The sequence below is a fragment of the Rhincodon typus genome, chromosome 15 (assembly GCF_021869965.1).
Source record: "Rhincodon typus isolate 14 chromosome 15, sRhiTyp1.1, whole genome shotgun sequence".
Taxonomy (NCBI): domain Eukaryota; kingdom Metazoa; phylum Chordata; class Chondrichthyes; order Orectolobiformes; family Rhincodontidae; genus Rhincodon; species Rhincodon typus.
Window position 1 is genome coordinate 40,438,858 of NC_063346.1, and position 25,202 is coordinate 40,464,059.

A 25,202-nucleotide genomic window follows, 5' to 3' on the forward strand; every position below is an offset into this window, starting at 1 on the left:
GAAACGTCAACTTTCCTGCTCCTCGGATGCTGCCTGACCTGCTGTGTTCCTCCAGCTCCACACAGTGTTATCTCTGACTCCAGCATCTGCAGTTCTTCTATCTCTTTAGGGGTATGTCACTGACTTTGTCTTCCTTATGTACTTTTTTCTTTCAACTAATACTTTCCTTAACTTCCTCTCAGAATCTTTTTTCCTTGCTAGGATCTATTTTTGCTGGATATTGAATCACCTCCTTAAATGCCTGCCACTGCTCGCTGTCATTCCTGCTAATTTTTCCACCCAATTTAACCTATAAACTTCGATCAGGATTAGACAGGGTAAATGTAGGAAAGAATCACAGGGATCACTGTTTAAGGGCTAGGCCATTTAGGACTGAGATCAGGGGCAAATTTTTCTCCCTCACAGAGTGGTGTTGCTGTGGAATTCTCTGCCACAGAAAAGTGATTGATGGTAAAACACTGAATGCTTTCAAGAGAAGTTAGACATAGCTCTGAGGGAGTAATGGATTAAAAAGAACAGGGAGAAAGCAGGAACAGGTACTGAGTTGGATGATCAGCCCTGATCATTTTGAATGACTGAATGACCTATTCCTACTGCTATTTTCCATGTTTCAATGAAAATGGCAATAATATTACGTAAATATACAAATAATCAGAGTAATTAATTAGATAAAAAGGGATGAATTTGAAATTAACTGAACTTATAGTTCCTTAAAAATGGTATCACAGTAGACAGAGTGAAGAAGGCATTGGCACACTTGCTTTCTTTGGTGAGAACATTTAGCATAGGAGTTGGGACATCATGTTGCAGCTGTGCAGGACACTGGTGAGGCCACTTTTGCAATACTGTGTACAATTCTGGCCATCCTTCTATAGGAAGGATGTTATTAAACTTCAGAGGGTGCAGAAAAGGATTACAAGGATGTTGCCAGGACTGGCGGGTATGAGTTAACAGGGAGAGGCTTTTTTCCCTGGAATGTTAGAGGCTGAAGGATGACGTTATACAGGTTTATAAAACATGAGGGACATAAATAGGGTGAATAGCTATGGTCTGTTTCCTAGGATAGGGTGTCCCAAACTAGAAAGCATAGGTTTAAGGTGAGAGGGGAAAGATTTAAAAAGGACCCGAGGGGTAACTTTTTCATGCAGAAGGTGTTGAGTGTATGGAACGAGCTGCCATAGGAAGTGGTGGAGGTGGATACAAGTTCAAGATTTAAAAGGCATTTGGATGGGTATATAAAAAGGAAGGGTTTAGAGGGATATGGGCCAAATGCTGGCAAATGGGATTAGGTCAGATTGGCATGTCCACTTGGCAGGGATCTGTTGGACCGAAGAGTCTGTTTCTGTGCTGTATGACTCTATCAGTCTGTATGACATTCAATATTAAAAGGGTTTGAATTATCCAAGATAAAAATCTGATATACATAAATATCTAATAAATATCAGGGGATACTAAAATAAGTAATCGAAAGAAGACTAATTAGTTAGAAATTAGGCTGAAAGCAAACTAAAATCATTGACTAAATCTGTATCTCAAATAATTCTATTAACAAGAATGAACATAGCACAAATAAATGAATGCAACATCGTAGATTTATACAGTGTAATAAAACATTGAAGACACATCACAGGGTCATTATAAAACAAGTCTGGCACTGAGCCATTTCAGTTATTATAGTATTATAATATTAGAATTGAAATTTAATCAGATGACCAAAAACTATATCGTTCCAGAGATCAGCCACTTCAGGAATTGTTCCTCAGATTAGCAAACTTTGTTTTTACGAAAGCTGAAAGACAGAAAGAAGATGCCTGAAAATTATAGACCTGTTAGTCTAATATCTGTTGTTTGGAAGTTATTGAGATCTACAATATGGACAGAGTGTCTGATCATTCAAGACAAATTTGAGCTGATTAGTGAGAGCCGACATGGGTTTGTGCAAGGTTAGTCATATTGAAGGAACCTAATTGACTCTTTTAAGGACAGTAACTCAAGTGTTAGGCAAGGGAATATCTATGGATGCTGTTTATATGGATTTCTGGAAGACATTCAATACGGTTCCATAGGAGAGACAGTTTGCTAAAGTGAGAACATATGCAATTGAACTTAAATTATTGAACTAGTTAGGCGGTAGAGTGCACAGAGCAGATGTACTATGTACTCCAGTTGAAAGGACCTGATTAGTGACCCATTAGGATTTGTCCTGGGCCATCAAATTGTTTATTATACAATATTTCCTAACAACATACAGAGTCAAATATACACATTTGCCAATGATGCAGAGCATTTTTACTGTAGATAGAACATTACATTACTGTACAAAGAGACATTAATAGTTTGAGTAGGCAAAACTGCAGTAGGTAAATGTAAACACTGATACGTGTAAGATAATCTATTTTGGACCAAAAACTGATAGGTTTGTATTATTTGCATGGCAAAAAGATGGGAGCACCAGGGATCCTGATGAGAAATCTTACCCGTCAAGAGGGTTTTGCATTATTTAAGCAGTATTTAGATATTCGCCGGTGTTGCCATAGCCTCCAGGGCTATGGACCTGGAAAATCGGTTAGTATATTCAAATTGTTGTCAACCAGTGTGGACACGATGTGTCAAACTGTCTTGTTCTGTGCTGTAAATATCTATGAGTCTGAGGATCCAAAGAGATTTAGGATCCATGTGTACAGATCATTAAATTACAGTAGCTGCAAGAAGTAATCAAAAAGACTGATGAAGTGTTAAATTTTAAACCGGATAATTGGAATAAAAAGGTGAAGATGTGTTTTCTGCAGCCTTAACAAGGTTACATCTGGAATAATGTGTGGAACTGTGGCTTCTGTTCTTCAGAAAAGGTACATTGGCTTTGGAAAGAATGTGGTGCAGAATCACTAGAACATTACCAGGACTCAGAGATAAATTTGAACGAGAATATATAAACTCGGCCCACATTCAATTAAGGGATGATTTGACTAATATATTTAGAGATTTGAAAGGAATTGATGGAAACATCATGAATTGGAGGGTAAGTCTCGGAGTGCGGAACATAACTTAAAAATCAGAGCCATGCCATTCAGGAGCACAGTTAGGAGGTAACATTTCTTCAAAGGATGGAAACTGTTCTCCCTAAAAGCTGCAGATTAGACTTCAATTGATCATTTTTAAATATTGAAATTGATAGATTTTTGCCAGCCAAAGATATCAAAAGATTTGGAGCCAAGGCAGGTGGATGGAGTTGGGATACAGATCAAATGTAATCTCAATGAATGGTTGAACATATTCCTTGTTTCTGCTTTGAAATGATGCTGTGGGATTTTTATGTCCACTTGAGAAAGTGGGGGCTGTTCATTTTAACATTACATCTGAAAGATGGCATCTGCAACACTTCAGCACTTCCTCAATACTAAAGTATCAATCTAGATTATGGGACATGATTCTTTGGAGCCCATAGCTTTGTGCCTTGACTGGAGGAGGAAAATATGTGCACCGATGTCCTCATGCTTATCAGTTACATGTGAAAAATTTGAAACACCATTTTAGAGCTGCTTCAATCCTTAACTGTGACACTATATCCCCGTTCAAAGCAGATAGCCACACTAAGTGAGATATGCCTTTGGATTGAAGTACAATCATCTATGAAAAATCAGCTGGCAGAAAGAGCTGAGCTGTTGGTGAGGAACAACAGCTATCACAGCACAGCTGGCTCTCTCAATGGCACACAGTCAATTTTATATTTACTCGCCAGTGTTCTACCACTGACTCAGTAATCCAGCATACCACTGGTTTCATCTGGAGTGAAGAACATTGCTGCTGCGAATGGATGATGAATGCATGCCTGCCACACTCTTAACTGAGAGATTTGGCAATGCTGTCCCATCAATCCTCGCTGCCGGTGAGCTATGTAGAGGACACTGAACACCACTGATGATATTGCAGCCTCAATGATAAAAACAAATCAATCATGAACCTTAATCAAAAAAAAACAAGGTCTACATTTTGGAGAGATTTGTAATCCGTTTCACAAATATATTTGTGTCTTAGCAATGGGTGGGAAACAGTCAACTTGTACTTTATTGGCCCAACCATTTATTTACATAAGGAATCCTTAACACAAATTATGTTATCACTGCAATAACTCATATTTCTATGCTTTTAGTTGAGTAATTGTGAAAATAACCTATGTGGAATGCAAATTAAAGCATTTTAACTAAAATAAAAGCCTTTAACAAAGAATACAAATTCAATCATTGTAGTGATGCGTATGTACATCACATTATGCTGTATAGTTTAAATGTTATTAGCCCCTCACTCATGCCTCCCGAGTAGATGAATAGTACCAGATGTGGTCAAGTGCCTATAGAATCCATATATTTCTTCTGGAAACAATATGAATTACAATTACGATTTCAAAACAAGAAAATACATTTATTTAAAGCATGTATTACTATGCAATAATTATGACGCGAATAAAATGATTCCCGGGCACATAGATGTGGAAAATTAATCTTTAATAAACAGCAGAACTGGAGATCTGGCTTTATCTGCACAACATGTCCTGATTACTACTAATGAGTAGGGGAAAATAAGATTTTAAAAAAAAATTGGTCTTGTCCTCCATCATTTCTATGAGCACTAATTTCTTCTTTTTTACCCTGCAATTATTTTGTACTCCTGCTGGATCTTCATTCCCAGCAATGTGTCCACTTGCTTATCATATTTGTCAACTAATATGTACCAACATAGCACCTAAGACTTGAACTCCAATTACTCCCTCTGCATTCTCCATTTATTGCCAATATGCGCATCCAAATAATTGCTACACAGTTAGATCTCTGTGACTTCTGTTTTCCTGCTTGATTTACATGTGCATGTTGACTGCCGCTTTGGATCTTCTCTTCTGCTGTCAATATTCTTCAGATGTATTCTGTCCTCCGAAAAAATGCCAACCCCAGTTCAGTAGCTGTCCTCAATTTGCCTGTTCCCCTGTACCTATTCCAGGCGTGACTCCCTTTTCAATTAACTTACAAACTGCTTACCTCTCTTGGTATCCTCTAAAGAGTCCATTTAGGTACACGTTGCTGTCTTCAATTAGCACTGTCCTACTTTCATTTCAATCCTTCTGTACAGTATCCTTGTTAAGAGCTAATCTTACCAATCTCTGAACTCTGTCAGTGAATCAATTACAGCCAACCTCTGTTTGAATATATCTCCAAAATACTTGTTCACTTGCGATCAAAGCTCATGCCATCCATGAGAACGTTCTATTAATTCAGATTTCTAATTCTATCTCAAAACCTCATTCTCTCTCCATGCAAGGAGAAGGCTGTGTTACCTTCATTTAATTTTCCCTTTACATAAACTCTCCAACTGACACTTAGTGACCTCTTTGACCTTGCAATTTTATATGGCCTTTTTAATCCCATTGGTTTAATCACAGATAAAATTCTCTAATCATCTCCTTGTATCACTCTCCACCTATACCCTCCTGCCAATCTTACTTCCTAAAATATTCCTTCCTTGAAAAAAAGACTCCTAATTCAGTTACCAATGCACTTTCTATGATTTGGCTACGGTTCTGAGCTCTCAATACATTAAATTAACGTAACTGAGAAGTCTTGGGTAGATTCACTGCCACATATCCTTTTTATTGGCATCAGTCTCAGGCAATGATACCAAGTGGGGAAGGATGCCCACATAAATTCTTCAGCAAAGATAGGCTCAATTTTGATAAATTGTAGTCCTGGCTCAAAAACAGAAATTGCTGGAGAAACTTAGCAGATCTGGCAGCATCTGTGGAGAGAAAACAGGTTAACATTTCAGGTCTAGTGACCCTTCTACAGATGCTGCCAGACCTGCTGAGTTTCTCCAGAAAAATCTGTTTTTGTTTCTGATTTCCAGCATCTGCAATTGTTTGGTATTTTTGTTGTCATGATTTGCTTGGGAGAGTGCATCACCATTGAACCCACTGTTCTTGGAGTTGTCACCAATGTAAATATTTACAGTGTAAATCTCTTCCACAATTTTGCAACAGAAAATATTTCTCAAACAGGAAATGCTGTTAGTTTTCTGCACTCCACTCTTACTCCAAATAGAATAAAACATTTATCTAGGATAAATACATTTAGTATCTCTGTCCAATTCCTCACTTGAAATAGAATAAGCAATTTCATTTGATTCCTATGCATCAGTGTCTAAAATGATATTGAGTTAACCTGGTTTTAAGGAAACCTTGCATTAGAGTCATTGGATTCTTTCGGTGATCCTAACTCCAATAGATACTCTCATCTTCCTGCTTCAGTAAAGTGATCCTCAAGGCATGAATTAGAAACACTTCCCCACACATCTGCTTTCAGATCCAATCTCCTAATTTCAGCAAGCAGTTGCAAATGTCTCAGTTTCTTCACTAAAACCTACTTCTTCAGATGGGAATAGAAACCCGATTGCTTCGGGTAGCTGATCAGTATCCATGTTAAACACCAGCATTTCAGTGGACAATCTATTGCATCAAACTCAAAATCTATTTTTGGAGTCTCATTTTCTATCTGTTGTTCAAAGCTCCATGCGACAAAATGTCTGAAACAACAGCAACTTCCTTACCATTTTATTTAATCAAAATCATCAAATCTTTTTGCTTTATTATAAGTGCAGCAATCAGTTTGAGGAATCTGAACCACAATTACTTCAGGTTCCAGTTCCAAGTTTGATCATTCTAATCGAATGTAGATTTTTTGCATTTCAAATTCAAAACAGTTCCTACTTCCTCGATTTAAATATAGGCCCTGCTCCTCTTCATCAAAACAACTGGGGAATTTTGCCACTTCAAAGTCCACATTAGCACTCTGGGCAACACTTTTTACATCCTGACTGTAGTTTGACAGATTTACATTGGATTCTGCGTTCTTCTCCTGTATTTCCTGCATCTCCCCCTCACTGGGCAATGTTGCAATTGTATGATAGATCTAGACATAATGTTATTGTAGAACTGTTAAAAGATGTTCAATGATATGTTCATTGCACAGAGTTTGCCTATATTTCCCAGTTCTTCTCCACTTTGAACAAAACTACTACTTTCTGAGCACAGCAGTCAAGCTGTAAACTTAATGACATCGATGAATCTGCTGTCAGACACTGAACAATTGTTTCTTATTCTTCAAAGTAAACAGACTTTAATCATCCATCATTTGTACAACAGAGTTTTGCATTCCACAAGCCCTGATCAGGACTTTAGATCCAATACTTTTATCCCTTGCTTTGCAAACAAAACAATGTTTTTTCAGTCACAATTACAGATTTTCTTTGAATTGATGAATATCTCTTCTGCACCAACCAAAACTTCCTTTCAGACATCAATACTGAATTTTATATTACAGTCCCCCATGAACAAAGCAGCAATTATCCTCAAAGGAATAGCTTATGGAAATCAGGTCATCATATCCATGGTCGTGAAGATATACTGGTGTCCCGCTTTCGTTATGCGTAATGGTCCGACACAATCTACTAATATTTGACATAATGGATCTTCAAGAACTGGAATGGGTATTAAAGATGCTAGCCTGATTGCATGTTGAGGTTTTCCTACAGAGCTGCATTCCATCATTATGAAGTTATGAGCAGGTGAAATGTCCGTTTATCGATGCTCGAGTTCTTTGTATTGCTAAATGTCATTCCATAGGATAGGATAACACTCTACAACTTCTTCTGCTGTTTGCATTAACTCAATTCTGGATCTTCTTTCTGAGCTTCACTTGGTGAAGATGTTCTCATCCTTAAAGAAGGTTTCAGTTCCTCTAACATTTGCTTACAGAGTACTGTGACCTCTCATGATGGATTTGGTTTAGACATTGCTTTGGTGACTACACATGTTGGAAAAATACTCTCAAACTATTCTTGCAAGTGTTCCATTTCTTTAGTCTCAAATGGACTTTGTGGTTATAGGCAAAGCTGTAACTTTCACTCCTGCTAAATCATCCTTCAGGAGTAAATCAACTCCATCCACAGGTAATTTCTTAACTATCCTGACTATTGTTAGTCCAGACAACCAGTCACCCTCCAAATGGACTTCATTCAATGGAACCAGGACATGCTCCCCACACCCCCCATCTCATTTACTAACATTTCAGCCTTCATTTCACTCTTTGGAGGAAGAACTATATTCTTCTCCAGCAGAAGTGTTTGATTACCGTTTACGGTTTAGTAGCATCATTTGGGGAAAAAAAAGGAATTATTCTTCCCTTGTGACAAAAACCCTCTCATGTATCTCTCATGTACCTTATTCACCTCACCTGCAGTCACAGCAGTGCTCACCTCTGGTCTTGAATTATTGAACTGAATTAGCCTATTATTACATGTACTCAAATGAGTACAGTAAACAGTTTACAAGTCGCCACTTTTGGTGCCATCTTTGGTACAAAAGGTACCAAGGTACAGATACTTCAGTACAAGTTTTTAGGAAAAAAATAAAGAAATAAAAAGCCCAGCATTGCAGATGGTAGGAATAAATTAGGTAATAGAGAAATAAGAAGTTCAGAACAATAGTCCTTCCAACTCAATCCACACTGGCACCTAGCTGCCAGTCTACACTGGGCCTCGACTCCAGACCGCGCTGGGCTTCACCGAGGTTCTTGAGACTGGGAGACCGCTCCAGAATCATCTCAAGGCCAGAGGTTCATGCTGAGACCATGCCGGGCTGAAGGAACACCACTTACCATGTGAATAAAGGTCCTAAGTTCTAGAATTTCCTAACTGGAACTCTGAGTCCCTTCCTTTTCTCCTTTAAGACACCACTTAAATCTTCTCTTTTTGACTATCTGTTCTAATATCTTCTTATGTGGTTTGGTGTCAAATAAGGCTCTTCTGAAGCACTTTAGGATATTTGACAATGTTGTTTGCTATATAAGTACATGTCATTGTTCTTGTTGTCATTATAAAGTTGTATGCAATCTTGGATTAAATTGAACAATTGCCTTTGTCTCACACAACAAACTTAGTATCCAGGCCACCAATTCCATACTATATGATAACTGTCACAGGCTAAATCACTGTTCTCAACTTCTTCATAAGCTCAACGTCTGATCTAACTCAGAGTTAATCTCATATACTCTCTGTCCCAAAGACCATCCATTTCCACCTCATCAATATCATCAGCCTCCAGCTCTGTCTCAGCCAATCTGTTGTTTAAATACTTGTGCATATCCTTACCGCCTCCAATGATCTCTTGGCCACCTGCCCATTCATCGCCAACTGTTAACTATAAATTCACCTAAAACTCTGATGCCCATACCTCCGCCCACACCAAATTTCACTCATGCATTGTCCCTCTCCCAGGATGATCTTGGCTTGCGAGACCTTGGCAGGATGGACAGCTTCTTTTCGGATCTCTCCTCAGAAGAGCCTGGTGGAGGAAGGTAGTCTCTGGGATGATCATGGAGCAGGTGAAATCACTGTAGCAAACGCTCAGGAACATTTGCAGAGAGTGACTGATAAGTGTTTCAGAAAGTGTATTGGAAACCAGAAAGTTCAGGCGACAACTCTGAACAGAAATGTATAGCAATGTGTGTGAATCAATACATGGATGCCTGGAACATGGTATCACAAATGTATAACACCAGACTACAGTGAGAGTGAGCACAAACATAGCTGCACTGTAAACGGAGGACATCTCGGACTGTATTCATATGGTGAGAGAAGATCTTGAGTAAGTGAGGGTTGTATGATGCAAAGTATTGCATATGTCTGAGAGAAAAGTGGCTAAACTGCCAAGGTTATAACACAGTTGAGTCATTTGATATTTTGTGGACTTAATTGTGATAAGAAAATTAGAAAAGAAGAGAAAAGCAATAGAGAGTTTGACAGGTTGTACAACAATTTTAGGTTATATAAGTAGTGAGGGGACAGGTCTTTTACAAAACATAAGGATGAGAAATTTAAATCGGAAGCATTGGGGTCCAGGAGTTATCCCTCTCCCACTGAGCCACCGTGCCACCATGAAATGGAGCACCTAGTAGAAACCTACACAGTCATGGGAAGAACGTACAAAGTCCAAACAGTCACTAAAGGCTGGAATTGAACCTGGGTCACTGGCTTCTGATGTTCTCCGTGAGCATTCTGATGATGGTGCAAAAGCTTTCCACGGCATCAGGAAGAAGTGAGAGATCAAAGGAGAGCTGGAAGCCTGGCTCCTCAGGTTGGAAGGCCCAAGCTCAACCTTCCCACCCCACTGTCAATTGAGGCCCTTAAGTTGTCAGTTAGTGATCACTTAAGGGCATCATCTCATCTGGGCTGCAATTACTTTAGTTTTGGCCACAACGGAAATCAGTCAGTATACCTAAATGGTTAACCAGAACTGACAGTCTGACAGTTTAGGGGATGTCTCTCAATTTGCACTCATCTGTGCATGTTCGAGGGATTGGACCTAAGACAGCAGTGTGGCTGCTGACAGCCATCCTCAGGCCTTGCTTCTGACCCACATAGTCCCCAGTCTCATTGTGAAAGCACCAAACAGCGTTTATTTTATATGGGTGATCCTTTGTCCTGGGATTCTGGAAAGTGTTGTTGCGACAGCCACCATGACCTCTGCCATGACACTGCTGAGTTCTGGAGCTGCTGGTTTCTGATTGGGTTGCAGCTCTTCACAGCCAAGACTTCCTGGTCTGGGGTCCTAATTGTGGCAGAAAGCTTGTCATCAGCCAATTAGCTGCCTGATTGCTAGAAGATCCAGTGTTCTTTCTCATCTAAGTATGCTTTGGCTTTCTCTCCTGGGAAGTGTCCCACTTTTGGACTTCGTCTAAACATGGGAAGATCCTGGCCCTGGATTTTCTTCACAATTGGATGAAGCTGGCTTTTATTTGACAGCATAAGGGCCAAAGAGATTAATGTGGTTATTTTTGTTCAGTCAGAGATTCACTCTACAAGTTATTTCTGTTCAATGCCAAAAAATGTAACAGCTCATATACATTGTAGGAAGATCTCAGTTAGGAGATGTATGTGACAAGAGCATGCTTCAACAAGGCAAGGTAGCTGTACAGCTACTACATCAATACCTTTACATGATTATTTGCCTGGACTGCTAAATCTGTGGTTATCCGAGTGACCCACCTTAATTTTAATGCCACAGGTTAATTTCAATCATCCATGGAGGTTCTCACTTAGGGTGTTGTTCAGGAATATATTTGTCACGCCATGTCAAATGTTGTAGGAATATTGGAATATTCATCTAGTTTAGCATTAAACAGCATTGAAACAAAGCAGTTTTTATCATGTTGGGTTTCTCAAAATACGGGATATCGCATTTTGATTGTTGGTTGGCAGCACACTAGCTCCTGTAGTTAACTCCTTCAACTGTTTTACATAAAGAGGTGCCACTTGCTTTTCCAAGATATGACAAATCTCAACATCAATGTTACATTTCCGAGAGGTTTTCATGATGTATCCGTTCCGAGAATTATAATCTTCCTGAGTTTTTCAAGCCAGATATATGTGAAGAATTGACTAGTACAAGTTTCTACCAAAGTTGTCAAACAGAGGACCATAAGTTATCCTCAATTACAAAGATTTCAAAAATAAACATAATCTGGAATGCACGTCAGGTCATAATGTTTATGATTGTAAGGGTGATTCACCCCTTTTCTTAATTTATAAGCAAGTTGCAAAATCAATCTGAATTATATCAGTAACTATCTTTTAACAGACTAAAAATCTTAATAATTTAGTATGAACCAGCACTAAAGCTTCCACTCAGATGCCACAAGTTAAGTTGACAATATTATAAAATCAGGCCATCTTACAAAACAAGACAGGAGATGCATTGAATAACAGGGTAATTTGCAAGGTTATAATATATTGAGGAAGTTCTGATGGTATCATAAAAACAAAAGTAGTTTAATCAATGAAATTAAACTTAATTCTTTTAAAACTACTTAAACACTTTCCATGGCCTGTTAATGTTGACGTAGTTTAAGATTTTAAGGAGAAATTATGCTATATAGTTACTGTTTTCTTTGGACCAGATACTTACCGAAAGAGGAGGTCTATTGCTCATGACATAAAAGAGAGGACGGCACAGTGGTTAGCACAGCTGCCTCACAGCGCCAGGGACCCAGGTTTGATTCCACCCTCGGGCGACTGTCTGTGTGGAGTTTGCACATTCTCCCTGTGTCTGCGTGGGTTTTCTCCGGGTGCTCTGGTTTCCTCTCACAGTCCAAAGATGTGCAGGCTAGGTGGATTGGCCATGCTAAATTGCCCATAGTGTTCAGGCATGTGTAGATTAGGTGGGTCTGGGGGGGATACTTTGATGGTCGGTGTGTACTTGTTGGGCTGAAGGGCCTGTTTCCACACTGTAGGGATTCTATGATTCTATATAGAATAAGAGCACTCTTGCGATGAAATAATGCATAGTAGAGAAAGGCAAATTAGCAGTTATTTTTTCAGTGTACTCCTCAGAAATTTGGGCGCTATGTGAAACAGCGTGGAAAGTACTGACATTATAATTTCTAAATCATTTGAGTAGTAACACTAATATTAACTAACAATGTATTTATCATGGTGCCAGCCATTTTTGACTTAAAATTATTTATAGTTTTGGTAGATCAATTAAAACATTTGAAATCAGTTACAACAAAGTATAAAGAACAACATTTTTAATGATCTACAGAACAGATAAAAAGAAACAACAACAGCTCAAGCTCTGTAGCTTTAGCTCTTGATCTCAAATTTTCAGTGTACTTACTGTCAATGTCTTGTTCAATAATGTCCTCTTCCTTTTGGAAAAGCTCTCTTAGATTAACATGTGCAAAGCCGACATCTTCACACTCCAAGTCTTGCTCATCTTCAGGTGGATCACTGACTACTGTAAATTTTATACTAGGGATGAAAATAGAAGTAAATTTTTCAAGAAATATCCCAATGAGGAAGTGGAAACCTAATGTTTATGTGAAGTTAATGCTCATCGATGTTTATTTTGTCTGCTCATAAAACTCTCTCATACAAAAAGTTCCTGTGACCGCAACAGGGACTCTCTTTCTCATACTGGTTTAAAGAAAAATAATGGCTCAGGAGCACCGACACATGAATCATTAAATCACTTCATACAGACAGACCAAAACCCATTTGCTACTAGTTCAAAATCCAAACTCTAGAATTAACATTAATATTTATACAAAAATCACACATCTTACATCACACAGACTCTAATATACCACACCATGTAATTAAGGTAATCTCAAGGGGTGGAAGCATTTGCCCTTCCTCATGCACAGTTTGGTGGCTTGGGGTTGAATATCAGATGGAGCAATGGCAGGTGGGAACATTCCCACATTCATCTGTGACAGGAAAGCACACAGAGGGTCTTACTAGTTTGTCAATTGAGGCCCTTAAATGGGCAATTACTGCATATTTAAGGGCCTCGTCCCACTTTTGTTGGTGTTAATCCAGTGCAGGTGGGGAACTCACCATATGGGAGCATGGCAAACAAACAATGACTTATTTGCTTGCAGAAACCAAGGTGTTTAAGCAAAGGACCCAGCATCAGCTTGATGGGGAATTCCTTCCCTGATATTCTGTTTTCATTACCAGTCACCTTTGTGTGGGGTACTCTTCAATCAATCAGAGGCCTAAAATGGGTGTCATAACAAGAGCAACCACTACCCCCTTAGTGGTGCTGCTGATTTAGAGATTTGCTGCTCCCAGATTAGCCAGCAGTTGATGGTACTTTGGACTTCCAGCTCCAAGGTCTTTGATCCTAGGGAAAAGTCTATCACTAGCATGTTCAGTGCATGAATCGCACAAGATTGGGAGGGGGATACCTTTCTGAGAAAAGGTCACACAGGATACTCACCAGCTCCCTAGCCTTTGGCCAAGGTGCTCATCACCTTCTGTCCATATTTATTCACTCATGGGATATGAGCGTTGCTGGCTGGGCTAGCATTCAATATGTATCCCTAGTTGCCCCTGAGAAGGTGGCAGTAAGCTGCCTTCTTGGACCGCTGCAATCCACGTGCTGTGAGTTGACCTACAATGCCATTCGGGAGGGAATTCCAGGATTTTTATCCAGAGCCAATGAAGGAACAGCTATGTATTTCTAAGTCAGGATGGTCATTGGCTTGGAGGGGAACTTGCTTGGCTTTTGAAGTGCTATCCAAGGATCTTTTGTGAATTTCTGCAATGCATAGCGTAGATAATACACACTGCTACGATTGAGTGTTGGTGGTGGAGGGGAATGGATGTTTGTGATGTGGTGCTAATCAAGCAGACTGCTATGTTCTGGATGGTGTCAAGCTTCTTGAGTGTTGTTGGAGCTGCACCCATCCAGGCAAGTGGGGAGTATTCTATCACATTCCTGACTTGTGCCTTGTAGATGACAGACAGGCTTTGGGGAGTCGGGAAGTGAGTTACTCGTTGCAGTATTCCTAGCCTCTGATCTGCTGTTGTAGCCACTGTGTTTAAATGGCGTGTTCAGTTGAGTTTCTGGTCAAAGGTAACTCTCAGGATATTGATAATGGGGGATTCAGTGATGATAACACTATTGAATATCAAGGGTTGTTGGTGAGATTGCCTCTTACTGGAGATGGTCATAGCCTGTTTGTTCAAATGTTAGGTGCCATTTGTCAGCCGAAACCTAGATATTGGCCAGGTCTTCTTGTATCTGAGTATGGACTACTTCAGTATCTGAGTTGAACATTGTGCAATCATCAGCAGACATCCCCACTTCTGACCTTATGATGGAGGGAAGGTTATTAATGAAGCAGCTGAAGATGGTTGGGCCAAGGACACTACTCTGAGGAACTCCTGCAGACATGTCCTGGAGCTGAGATGACTAACCTCCAACAACCACAACCATCTTCCTATGTGCCAGGTATGACTCCAACCATTACATTAGAAACTAGAAAATAGGAGCAGGAGTAGATCATTCCCCTTGACACCTTTAGCTTCTGGAAATTGATCTGCTTCTTATTCCTCGTTCCAGGATGTACAAAAACAATTCACACCCAAAAAGTTGATGATGAAATATTAATAGACAGAACCACAAATTTACCCTAAAATGCAGCCCAACATGTGCAATGCACTTTAACACTGTTTATCTGTCAGAACTGGAGCCATAGGTTAAGAAAATTGGCCCCATTAAGATAATTGGCCCCATTAAGATTAGTCCTCTTTACAAAGTGAACGTTTTGTGAACATTTATTGTATGGAATATAAATAGAAACAAGGGGGTGATCTATTTGTTACATGTTAGTTTATTTTTTACTTTAATTCCTTGAAAAGAATTGTATTTATTTACGCTGTTCAGAACAATAAATAAGGTGCACCATTCAGTATTAAATAATATAAAGCACTTTCAGGTAATACTGATACCTACATCCAGAAGTAAGTGGCATCACAAACTACCATCAATATTTACCTCTCGAGGTTTAACTCCAATCCCTGAAGTACTGACCAAAGGAACTGCCTCCTCTGCTGGTTATTTTCTTGATCGACATAGATCACTGCCAAGAAAACACACACTCAGTTATTTGATGCAAACTGACATCAACCCATAGAAGACAGAGGGTAGTGGTGGAAGAGCATTTTTTGGAATGGAGATCAGTAACTAGTAGTGTTGCGCAGGGATCAGTGATGGGACCTTTGTTGCTTGTATTACATATAAATGATCTGGAGGAAAATGTAGGTGGTCTGATTTGTTAGTTTGTGGATGACACCAAAATTGGCAGAGTTGCCAATGGTGAGCAGGATTGTCAAAGGATACAGTGGGATATAGATACATGGCAGATTTGAGCAGATGCTGCTTGGCCTGCTGTGTTCATCCAGCTCCACACCTTGTTATCTGAACTGCAAGAGGGTGCAGGTTCAAGATGAGAGAGGGAACATTTAGGGGAGAAGTGAAGGGAAGATTTTTCACACAGAGGATAGTGGGTATCTGGAATGCAGTACCATTGGAGATTGTGGAAACAGGCACGTTAGCAATGTTTAAAGCGTACCTTGATGGACACATGAACGGGAGGTGAACAGGAGGACAGGGGGACAGTATAGTGATTGGAACCAGGTGGATCTTACTGACTATGAGATCCTTGATTGGGGTTGTTAACCTGAGCCAATAAGGGAGCCCTGACTGACAGCTATAAACAGGGGATTCAGAGAGTCTCCTAACTTCAGGGACTGACTCCAAGCTGGCTGGTCACACCCAGTGTAAGGTGCACATGTAAATAAGGGATGACTTGGTGCTGGGATACTGTCCTCTGTGCAGTTATTTCAGATAGAAACTGCATATTGGCAATAAGTAGCGGATCTAAGTAAGGATTAGGAATTGGTGCAGGCTTGGTGGGCTGATGGCCTGTTCCTGTGCTGTACTGTATTGTATTTAGAAGAAGAATATAAATGCAGACCTCAATTTCTTTGCCTTTCCCTACCCAGCAAGAGATAGCAAGCTGTAAGATATAGTCGTATTAAATCTAGGATCACATGTCACATTGGTGGCAGTTTTATATGCACTCTGTCAAAAAGTGATACAGGCAATGTTTGACTGTGCTGCATAACTGTCACTTCCTGTTAATGGCACTGGTAGCATCAATTGGAAAAGCAGGCACCATTTATTGCTGTATATTTAACGGGATTTACTGCATGTTCTTTCACCCATGGAGCTCGTGATAATGATAATATATGGCAGTGTAGTTGTCCTTCCTGACATTGCAAGTAATTTAATCCTCCACATCTGCCACAACTCTGCTTTGACAGAGGGGTAGCATTATGCACTAACTAAAGCCTACAGCATGGCATTTTGTCAGAACTAGGAACCATTCAGTACCATAGTATTAACCAGTATTGCCACAAACTCATAGTTGGGCTTCTTGTTTAATTTCTAATGACCACACGGTTACTTGACAAAAAATGTTAAATGTGGGACACCCTGCCAGATATTGTATTAGGGCAAAACAATCAGAATAAAAACAGATTTTTTTCAAGGACTATCACAAAATTCAGTTAATTCTGTTGGGCAAATATGCTTTTTTAAGGCTTATTGTCATCATAATTTAGTTACATTATTTTAGAATAATGTTGACAATCACCAATTATTAGAAGCAGGACTTCATTTCCACACATGCCACGAGAGGATATCGACAGTATAAAGGACCTTAGTTCTAGGATGTGCCTTTAGTAGGTGAAGATGCTGAATCATAAGGAAAGGTATATGTGCCATTATTTGTGCGTTTTTTTGTTATCTAAACGTTCTCAATAGGAAACTTTGTGGTAATTATTATTTTTTGATAAAATACAACACAAAGACTATGGGATAAAAATACAAAGTTAGTTTATCTTTTTGGAAAGAATCTAATCAAAATTTTTGATAATACTTATTCTGGGCTTTGTAGTTGAGCCAGACTTTAGTACCATCCACAATGAAAAGGTTCATTATGTTAAAAATGATCCTACATGTTGTAGAAAAAAAACTGATAACTGAACAACATCGATGGTTTTAACCATATCTTACATCAGAAATGGTATTCTCAAAAAAGGTAGAGTTTGCATTGTAACAGTTAAATTGACCAAGTTGGACAACATCTAAATCGTATCAGTACTTCTGGGGGTTAGCCATTGTAGGGTAGAAATCCTGGTCAGCAAAATTCTCACACAAATATTTCATGCACTTATTTTACATTTTTATATGCAGCATTTTCATGTGAACATAACCAAGTTATTTTAACTTCCCAATTTTACAGTTTGCCATACATTGCAAATTGAGATACTAACCTAAGAAATGTATATATAAAACTCATATCTGATACAAAATGCGTAACTGCTTCCTGTTGCCCATTTGATAGGACTATGTTTATGTATACTAGGATAACTTCCATGCTAATTTTCCTTCTCTGTGGTGGTATCTACCAATTACCAAAAACCAGCAAAATCTGCAAATTGGTCTGACTTATATACCTCAAAATGGAGCTCCTGTTCAGTTCCAAATATTACTGGTTCTCCCTCTGGGTTTGAAAACTCAGAAAACTTTGTTCCTTGATCAATTAATTTATAGAAGTCTTCTAAAACTATTCACAAGGAGACTACGGTGATAAATTGGGCTGAAGAAATGGTGACTATTTTCTTTGGGTGATATGAGGGCCCTTAGAGCTATTAATTAATATTTGTACAACACATTTATACTTGTGGGGAAAAATGGGCCGTGACAAGGGCTATAAGACTACATGGGGTGAAGTATGCAGAACAGGTGGATCATGTACTGTGCAATGCTGCCTGGATCATTGCTCTGGTAGCATTCATCAGAGCATGTGTTAAGATTTGTAGTGTTGTACAGCACAAGCACCAGCATTCCAATATCAGAGTTCTGAACTATAAACCCAGAATACTGTCATGCACGTTCAGACTGCTGCTATCAGGGCTGTAGATTACAGTGTGCAAAGAGGCATGCAGATGTCACAGCAGCTCAGCAATCTGTCCTTCAGCAACTTAAGGCACTTGATACTACAAAAGCTATGGGTGCTGACAACATTCTAACAATAGTGCTAATAACTTATATCCCAAAGCTAGTTGTACTCTTAGCCCAGCTGTTCCAGTACAGCATACTGACACCTACTTGGCAGTGTGGAAAATTACCCAGGTATGCCTACTTCACAAAAAAACAAGACAACTACAATATAGTCAATTACTGTTACATCGATTTTCTCTAAATCATAAACAATTAGACCATGAGATATAGGAGCAGAATTAGACTTTTTGGCTCATTGAGTCTGATCTCCCATAGCTGATATATTTCTCAACCCCATTCTCCTGACTTTTCATGGTAACCCTTGATCCCCTCATTAATCAAGAACCTATCTATCTAACTCTGTCTTAAATACATCCAATGGCTTGGCCTCCACAGCCTCTGTGACGATGAGTTCCAATGATTAAGCATCTTCTAGCAGAAGAAATTCCTCCTCATCTCAGCTCTAAAGATTTATTCCTTTACTGTGAGGCTGTGCCCTCAGGTCCTAGTTTCTCCTACTAATGGAAACATTTTCTCCACATCCACTCTATCCACACATCTCAGTATTCTATACGTTTCAATAAGATCCCCTCTCATCCTTCTAAATTTCATCAAGTACAGACTCAAGAGTCTTCAACTATTCCTCATATAACAAGACCTTCATCCCTGGGATCATTCTTGTAAACTTCCTCTGGACCCCCTCCAATGTCAGTATATCCTTCCTTTGATATGGGGTCCAAAACAGCTTACAATATTCCAAATGTGGTCTGACCACAACTTTATACAGCCTCAGCAATACATCTCTGCTCTTGAATTCTAATCTTTGCCTTCTTAACTGCCAACTGAACCTGCATGATAACCTCAAAAGAATCCTGAACTGGGACTCCTATATCCCTTTGTGCTTCAGATTTCTGAAGCTTTTCCCCATTTAGAAAACAATCTACGACTCCTTTCTACCTACCAAAGTGTATGGCCTCACACTTTACTCCATTGTATTAAACTGTATTACATCTGCCAATACTTTGCCCACTCTCTTAGCCTGTCCAAACCCCATCCATTCAGGCTGCTTCTCTTGTTCCAACTTTAAAAAAAACCAATGCCTCACAAGCAGTTTACTTTATTGGCTTTGGAGCAGACACCTCGGTACCTCTGTCTCAACCTTTCTTCGTTTAAAAAAGAAGGACAAAATACAGCTCTTAAAGCCATACTATTGTCACAATAATACCTGGGATAGCATATGTTTTATTAACTTCCCAGTCAACCTGTCCTGCCATTTTCAAGGACTCACACACATATACACCCAGGTCCTTCTGCTCTTGCACTCACCCTTTATTTTTATTATTTGTCCTTTATGAATACCATGATCAGTTAAACCAGCACTGGCCTATAAATAAAATGATGTTGCACCAATTCATAATGCTGATCTGGGGGTTAGTGACACATCTTTTGAAATAATTGTTCATCGTTATATTGAAATCTGTTGTTAGAAGGACAGAGTTAGGCAAAATACTCAGGCTTAAATTTAAATTGTATTAAAAGAAAATAAAATTTCATGTTTTAATGAACCAGAATGTTTGATCTCAGGACTGTATTTAGAACTTCAGAACAAGTCAAAAACTTCAGTTCTTCAGGAACTCATCCTCAGGCTAAGTCTGCACGAGAACCGGGGCATTGGAACTTGTTTTGCTTTGGTGAGTTAGTTAGGAAGATAACAAGTGTACTGTACTGAAGAAGTGTATAGAACAGTGTGCATTCTCAAGAAAAATTGAGTAACATATCACCATTCACAACTTGTCTATCTATATAGTTTGCGCAATGATGCTGTAAGTGTAGCTGGGCAGATTGGACAAGAAACTCAACCGTTGCTTTTAAGCTCAGAATAGCTGCAAATCAGGCAATCTAAGGATGATTGACATCATGTTAAAACTCATACTCTGCAACCTCAGCAGTCCTTTACGAGATAACAAAATGTGGAGCTGCAGGAACACAGCAGACCAGGCAGCATCAGAGGAACAGGAAAGTTGACATCTTGGGTTCCGAAAATTCTGAAGAGGGGTCCCGAGCCGAAACGTCAACATTTCTGTTCCTCTGATGCTGCCTGGCTTGCTGTGTTCCTGCAGCTCCATACTTTGTTATCTCTGACTGCAGCATCAGCAATTCTTGCTATCTTAGTCCTTTACATGATTGTGTCCAGAACAGCATAGATGGTGTTTAAATCAGTTCAACAAATTTAATTCAGGAACACAAGAGCTAGAGAAAATGCATCTTATATTCAAAAACTCTACATACAATAGGACACAAAACTTTATAATACCTCTTTGGCCATTGATACTCTTTAAATCACGGCTTTGTCTGGAAAATGTCCCTTGCTAAAGATATTTGAATACAGCTGAGTGCATGACAAACTCAAATATAACAAAATATGATTTGTCAGCTGGTGTAAAAGTCTTCCTAACCTGTCTGTGTTGCTGGCCATTAAGATCTGCTGTGCTACCACTTCTATGTTTATGCAAAATTGGTGCAAATACAACAAAATTAGCAATCTGACTCTGTAGCATTCTTTGGAATATGAAATGAGACTGCCTTCACTCCAAAGCTTGGCACCATGGCTAACATAAGTTCGATCCAGTGTGAAGCTTCTGTTCAAAAGTGTACACCATATAAACAAGCCAAATTCATTTCCTGTTATGTGATTTAAATGTTGGGACTTTGAAACCATGCCCAAATCTTCCAGTCAGTATATGCTGCATGCATTCCCACTGCCTGTGAAGATTTCAGCGACCAGATCTTTTTCTGATTTTTCAACCACGATTTCTAATTCTGGCTGCAATGCAGGCATCCCCATGGAAGAGTGGTTACCATAGGAGAAGATGGACCAAGAGCTATTAGTTTTACATTTCAAGACTTTTAGTTGGTTATTGAGTGGGTTAGTGATGAGTTTGAAAGTGGGTAGGTAAGTGAGTTGGTCGCTGACTAGCTAAGTGTGTGTGTGTGTGTTTTTGTGTATGTGGGGTGGGGTGCATGGATGAATGGATGAGTGTAGATAAGTGGATGAATGAGTGAATGGGTGGCCAGGTGATTGGATTCTTAGGTGGAGGAGTAGTCATTTTGATAGGTAGTTAGTGCAGAGCATAGTTGGCTGGGTTGGGAGCTACTGAGTGAGAATGTGGGTTCAGGGGGCAGTTGGAAGGGCATAGTTAAGTGGGAGGATAGTAAGATGGAGAGGTAGTTGGGTGCATAGTCAAGTGTGGTAATTGTGAGGTGGTAGTTGATGGGAGGGGATGGTCAGGCTTCAGGTGGGGTAGTTAGTTAATTTGATGCTGAATAGGTTGGTGGAGGGGCTGATGATCAGGAGAGATTGATTGCAGCGGTCAGTTCAGTTATATGTGCTAATCACTGAGCTACATCAGGTATTAACCAGCTTATTTCCTGAGTAAGTATTTGGTTAAGTCCTGCAATATATGGCCCAAGCATCTGACACTGAGCTCAGTTTAGAAACATTTGCATAGCATCCTTGCCAGTGAAAATGAATTCATTGGAATTTTAGCACATCTCTGCTTCAGGATTTCAATGAGGGTTCTAACTTGCATCGTCCAACTCAAGTCCAGATTCTGATGATCTGGATACCATAACATTTGGGCTATTACCAGGGAAATTCTTTGGAACTGCTCCCATTCTGCCATGAGCAGAGTTTCCACCACATTTTCAGCAATATAATGTTGATGGAGTGAGAGCATCTTTAAGTAATTTGCTGAGCACTGAAAATCTTTTAGTCAGGCAACTTACTTCTGCTTTAAATGTATAAAAGTATGCAATGCAGAACCTCATTCTGACTGAGCTCCGTCTTAACAACGAGTATTCTGCAGTAAACTTTGGACTGCAATGTATATATCGGAATCATACGTACCAATCCAGGGTATAGCACAATGGTAATCTAACAAGATTAAATCTGAGACATCATCAAATAAACACAAAACAAAAAATAAAAAGTTAATTGAAGTTACCTTGTACTGTAAAAGATGTGAGGTTTGTCACAACAGAATATATAACAACTTGAATTGTAGGCAAGTTCTCTAGTGTATAAACTTGTTAAAGGACCTTTCAAGGTACATTATGCCCAAGTTAGTTAAAACCAGTTTATAATCTTCGAGTTCATGTATTAATTAATTAGTCTAATTAGTCAATAATGGAAATCTGATATCACATTTAAAACATAAATTATTTTAGTATATTTAATAACAATGTGCTTCAGATAATTATTAATTACTATTTTGGCCCATCCTTATTATGATTGTCTAAAAAAGGTGAACTACTGAGGCAATTTCCTATTGCAATTTAGTGTTATTCAATCAAGATAATGAATGAGCTACAAAGATGATCAAAAGTGTGTTTAATGATGAGTGTAATTTGGTTTACTGGCTCATGTTGTTAAAAGAATGCAGAACAGTTCCAAATAATAATATAATATTCCAACATTCATTTCAAACAAGATTTTCAAACCACGGATAAAAGGTGCTTGCAGGAAAGGAGTAATTCAGTAGAATTAATGACAGTCAAAAGATTGCAAGATCTATCATTAACCAATGCTTAAATCCAGTGCTGATATTTTTCAAATTACAAGGCTTTGAGTTTTCACTTCTATGAAATATCATGTAAATTTTAAAACTGTACAATTTTATTCCCAACAGGTTGGTAAATGAAAGTTTTAAACTTGAAGTTAATATTTGCTTCCGTTATAAACGGTTAATCTGCAAGCCTTAGGGAAACACATTCAAGTACCCTATTTAACCTATTTCAACTTCTAATATCATTACCATTGCTGTGATTGTAATAAATCCATTGTCCATTGTATGGCTTTGGAAGGGACATTGGTGTTTCCTCAGCTGGCAAATTGTAGAACCTATATTCAACAAACAATCGTTGAGTAGTTTCATCCTTCAGGATTTGCGCATCTTCATTCAGTGTGAGAGATACAATCTCAATCCGGATCTTTTCTGATGGCTGTAGGTTTTTTAAAACATAAAAGGTGAAGTAGGTTACAAAGTTATTGAAATTTCAGTGAGTGGGTGTCTCATCCTGTAAAATGACTTCAGGCATTCTAGTGAAAAGTTAATTTTCTACTTATTCGCCTTTAGGACTCTTGAAAGGTACATTAAACCATGAATCTTCTTCTTTTATTATGTATTTTCAGATACTTTTACAGCAAACCTAAATCTGAATATTTCAAGAAGTCTGTTTTATTATTCAGTAGATTCATGGAAATTTTACAAAGATGACAAGAAAATTACGCATTATTCTGTCTCTGTTAATACAGGTACAAGGCTTCATCTGGCAATATTACTAGGATTAGCATGATATGATGAAATATTTAGTGGATTTTTTTTCTTTAAACCTAATAAATCAAATGACTGCCAAGTGTCATTAAGGTGATGGCCTTTGAGTTTAATAAGCTTTTCATATTCAAATTAGAAATAAAAGAGATATAGAAGCAATGAAAGGTTTAGCAAATAACCCAAATAATCCAGAGCTCAGTTACTAAAAATGACAGTGGTGTTAAGTTTTATCTTAATAACATATTTTTACATATTTAGCCACTAGGTTAGTCTGATATGGCAATTTGTTGGCAAGAAAAACAAGTTCAAGTGTAAAAAAAGTGTAGGCCATCCAAAGACAGTGAGTACGTTTCAAGTGTAGCTTCATATGATTTAAGAAAACAAAGAAACCAAAATATACAGGGGAAGATCCATAAACAACAGTGAGATAAAGCACTAAATAATCTGTTTTAGTAATGTTGGAGGAAGGATAAGTGCCGGTCAGGATATCAGGAGAACTGCCTTGCTTTTCTTGAATAGTACCATCAAAATGAATATATAAACTGGAAAGGGATGATTGGGCCCAGCTTAAATGACTTCTCCAAAAGCTGGAATCTCTGACAGTGAGTAATTTTTGAGTACTGCACTTATGTTTTCGCACGCTATTTTCTGATTTGTAGTTTGAATCCACAAATGCCAGGCTCAGGCAAGAGAACTGCAACTGTGTTGAGGCTGACATCTAAAAACCTATCAAAAAAGAAATGGAAGATAATTCAACACAATAAAAAGTATTGCTATAATTCAATTTATAAAAGTCCATGACTACTTTTTAAGAATATTCTTGTTGATTATAGATACTTAACAAGGTAATGTGCCTGACAAATACAGAAATCCATGGCAATGCTAATGAGTCTTCAAACCAAGCATTCAGCACACAAAATTTGTTAAGTTTCCTATTGCAACTATGACCAGAATCATCCATTTGAGTGCTGGTTTCCAGTGCATTCACCAGCTGTGTGGAATGAATCCCAGCTATTAGTGTCAGATTTTAGCCCTCTATAATGAGTTAAGCTGTTTGATCCATTACCAACAGTGTCCTGAAGGGTTTTGTGGTGCAATGGCTATGTCCCTACCCTGGGCCAGAAGGCTTGGATTCAAGAACCATCTCTCCCAGAGGTGTGTCACAAAATGTGTAAACCGATTGATTAAAAATATTAAATGTCCTGCTGTACTCTGGACATGCATAGCACAGACATCTGGACTGTGGTAGTAACCGATTCATAGAAATGCAAAAGTTACAATACAGAAATAGGTCATGAGCTCAACCAGTCCCCAACGGTATTTAAGATAACAAGGTGCAGAGCTAGATGAAAACAGCAGGCCAAGCAGCATCAGAGAAGCAGGAAAGCTGACGTTTCAGGCCTAGA

The 25,202-nt window shown here is 38.8% G+C and overlaps 1 protein-coding gene across 2 annotated transcripts in view; it reads right to left on the reverse strand.

Moving 5' to 3' along the window:
* rpgrip1l (RPGRIP1 like) overlaps positions 1 to 25,202 on the reverse strand; it is a 177,721-nt gene that overhangs the window by 5,315 nt on the left and 147,204 nt on the right. For both annotated transcript variants that reach the window (XM_048605887.1, XM_048605888.1), the window contains 3 exons: positions 23,278 to 23,464; positions 15,389 to 15,473; positions 12,719 to 12,852 (listed from right to left, as the gene is read on the reverse strand). In XM_048605887.1, the coding sequence (XP_048461844.1) occupies positions 12,719 to 12,852; positions 15,389 to 15,473; positions 23,278 to 23,464 (406 nt within the window). The remainder of the gene's footprint in view (positions 1 to 12,718; positions 12,853 to 15,388; positions 15,474 to 23,277; positions 23,465 to 25,202) is intronic.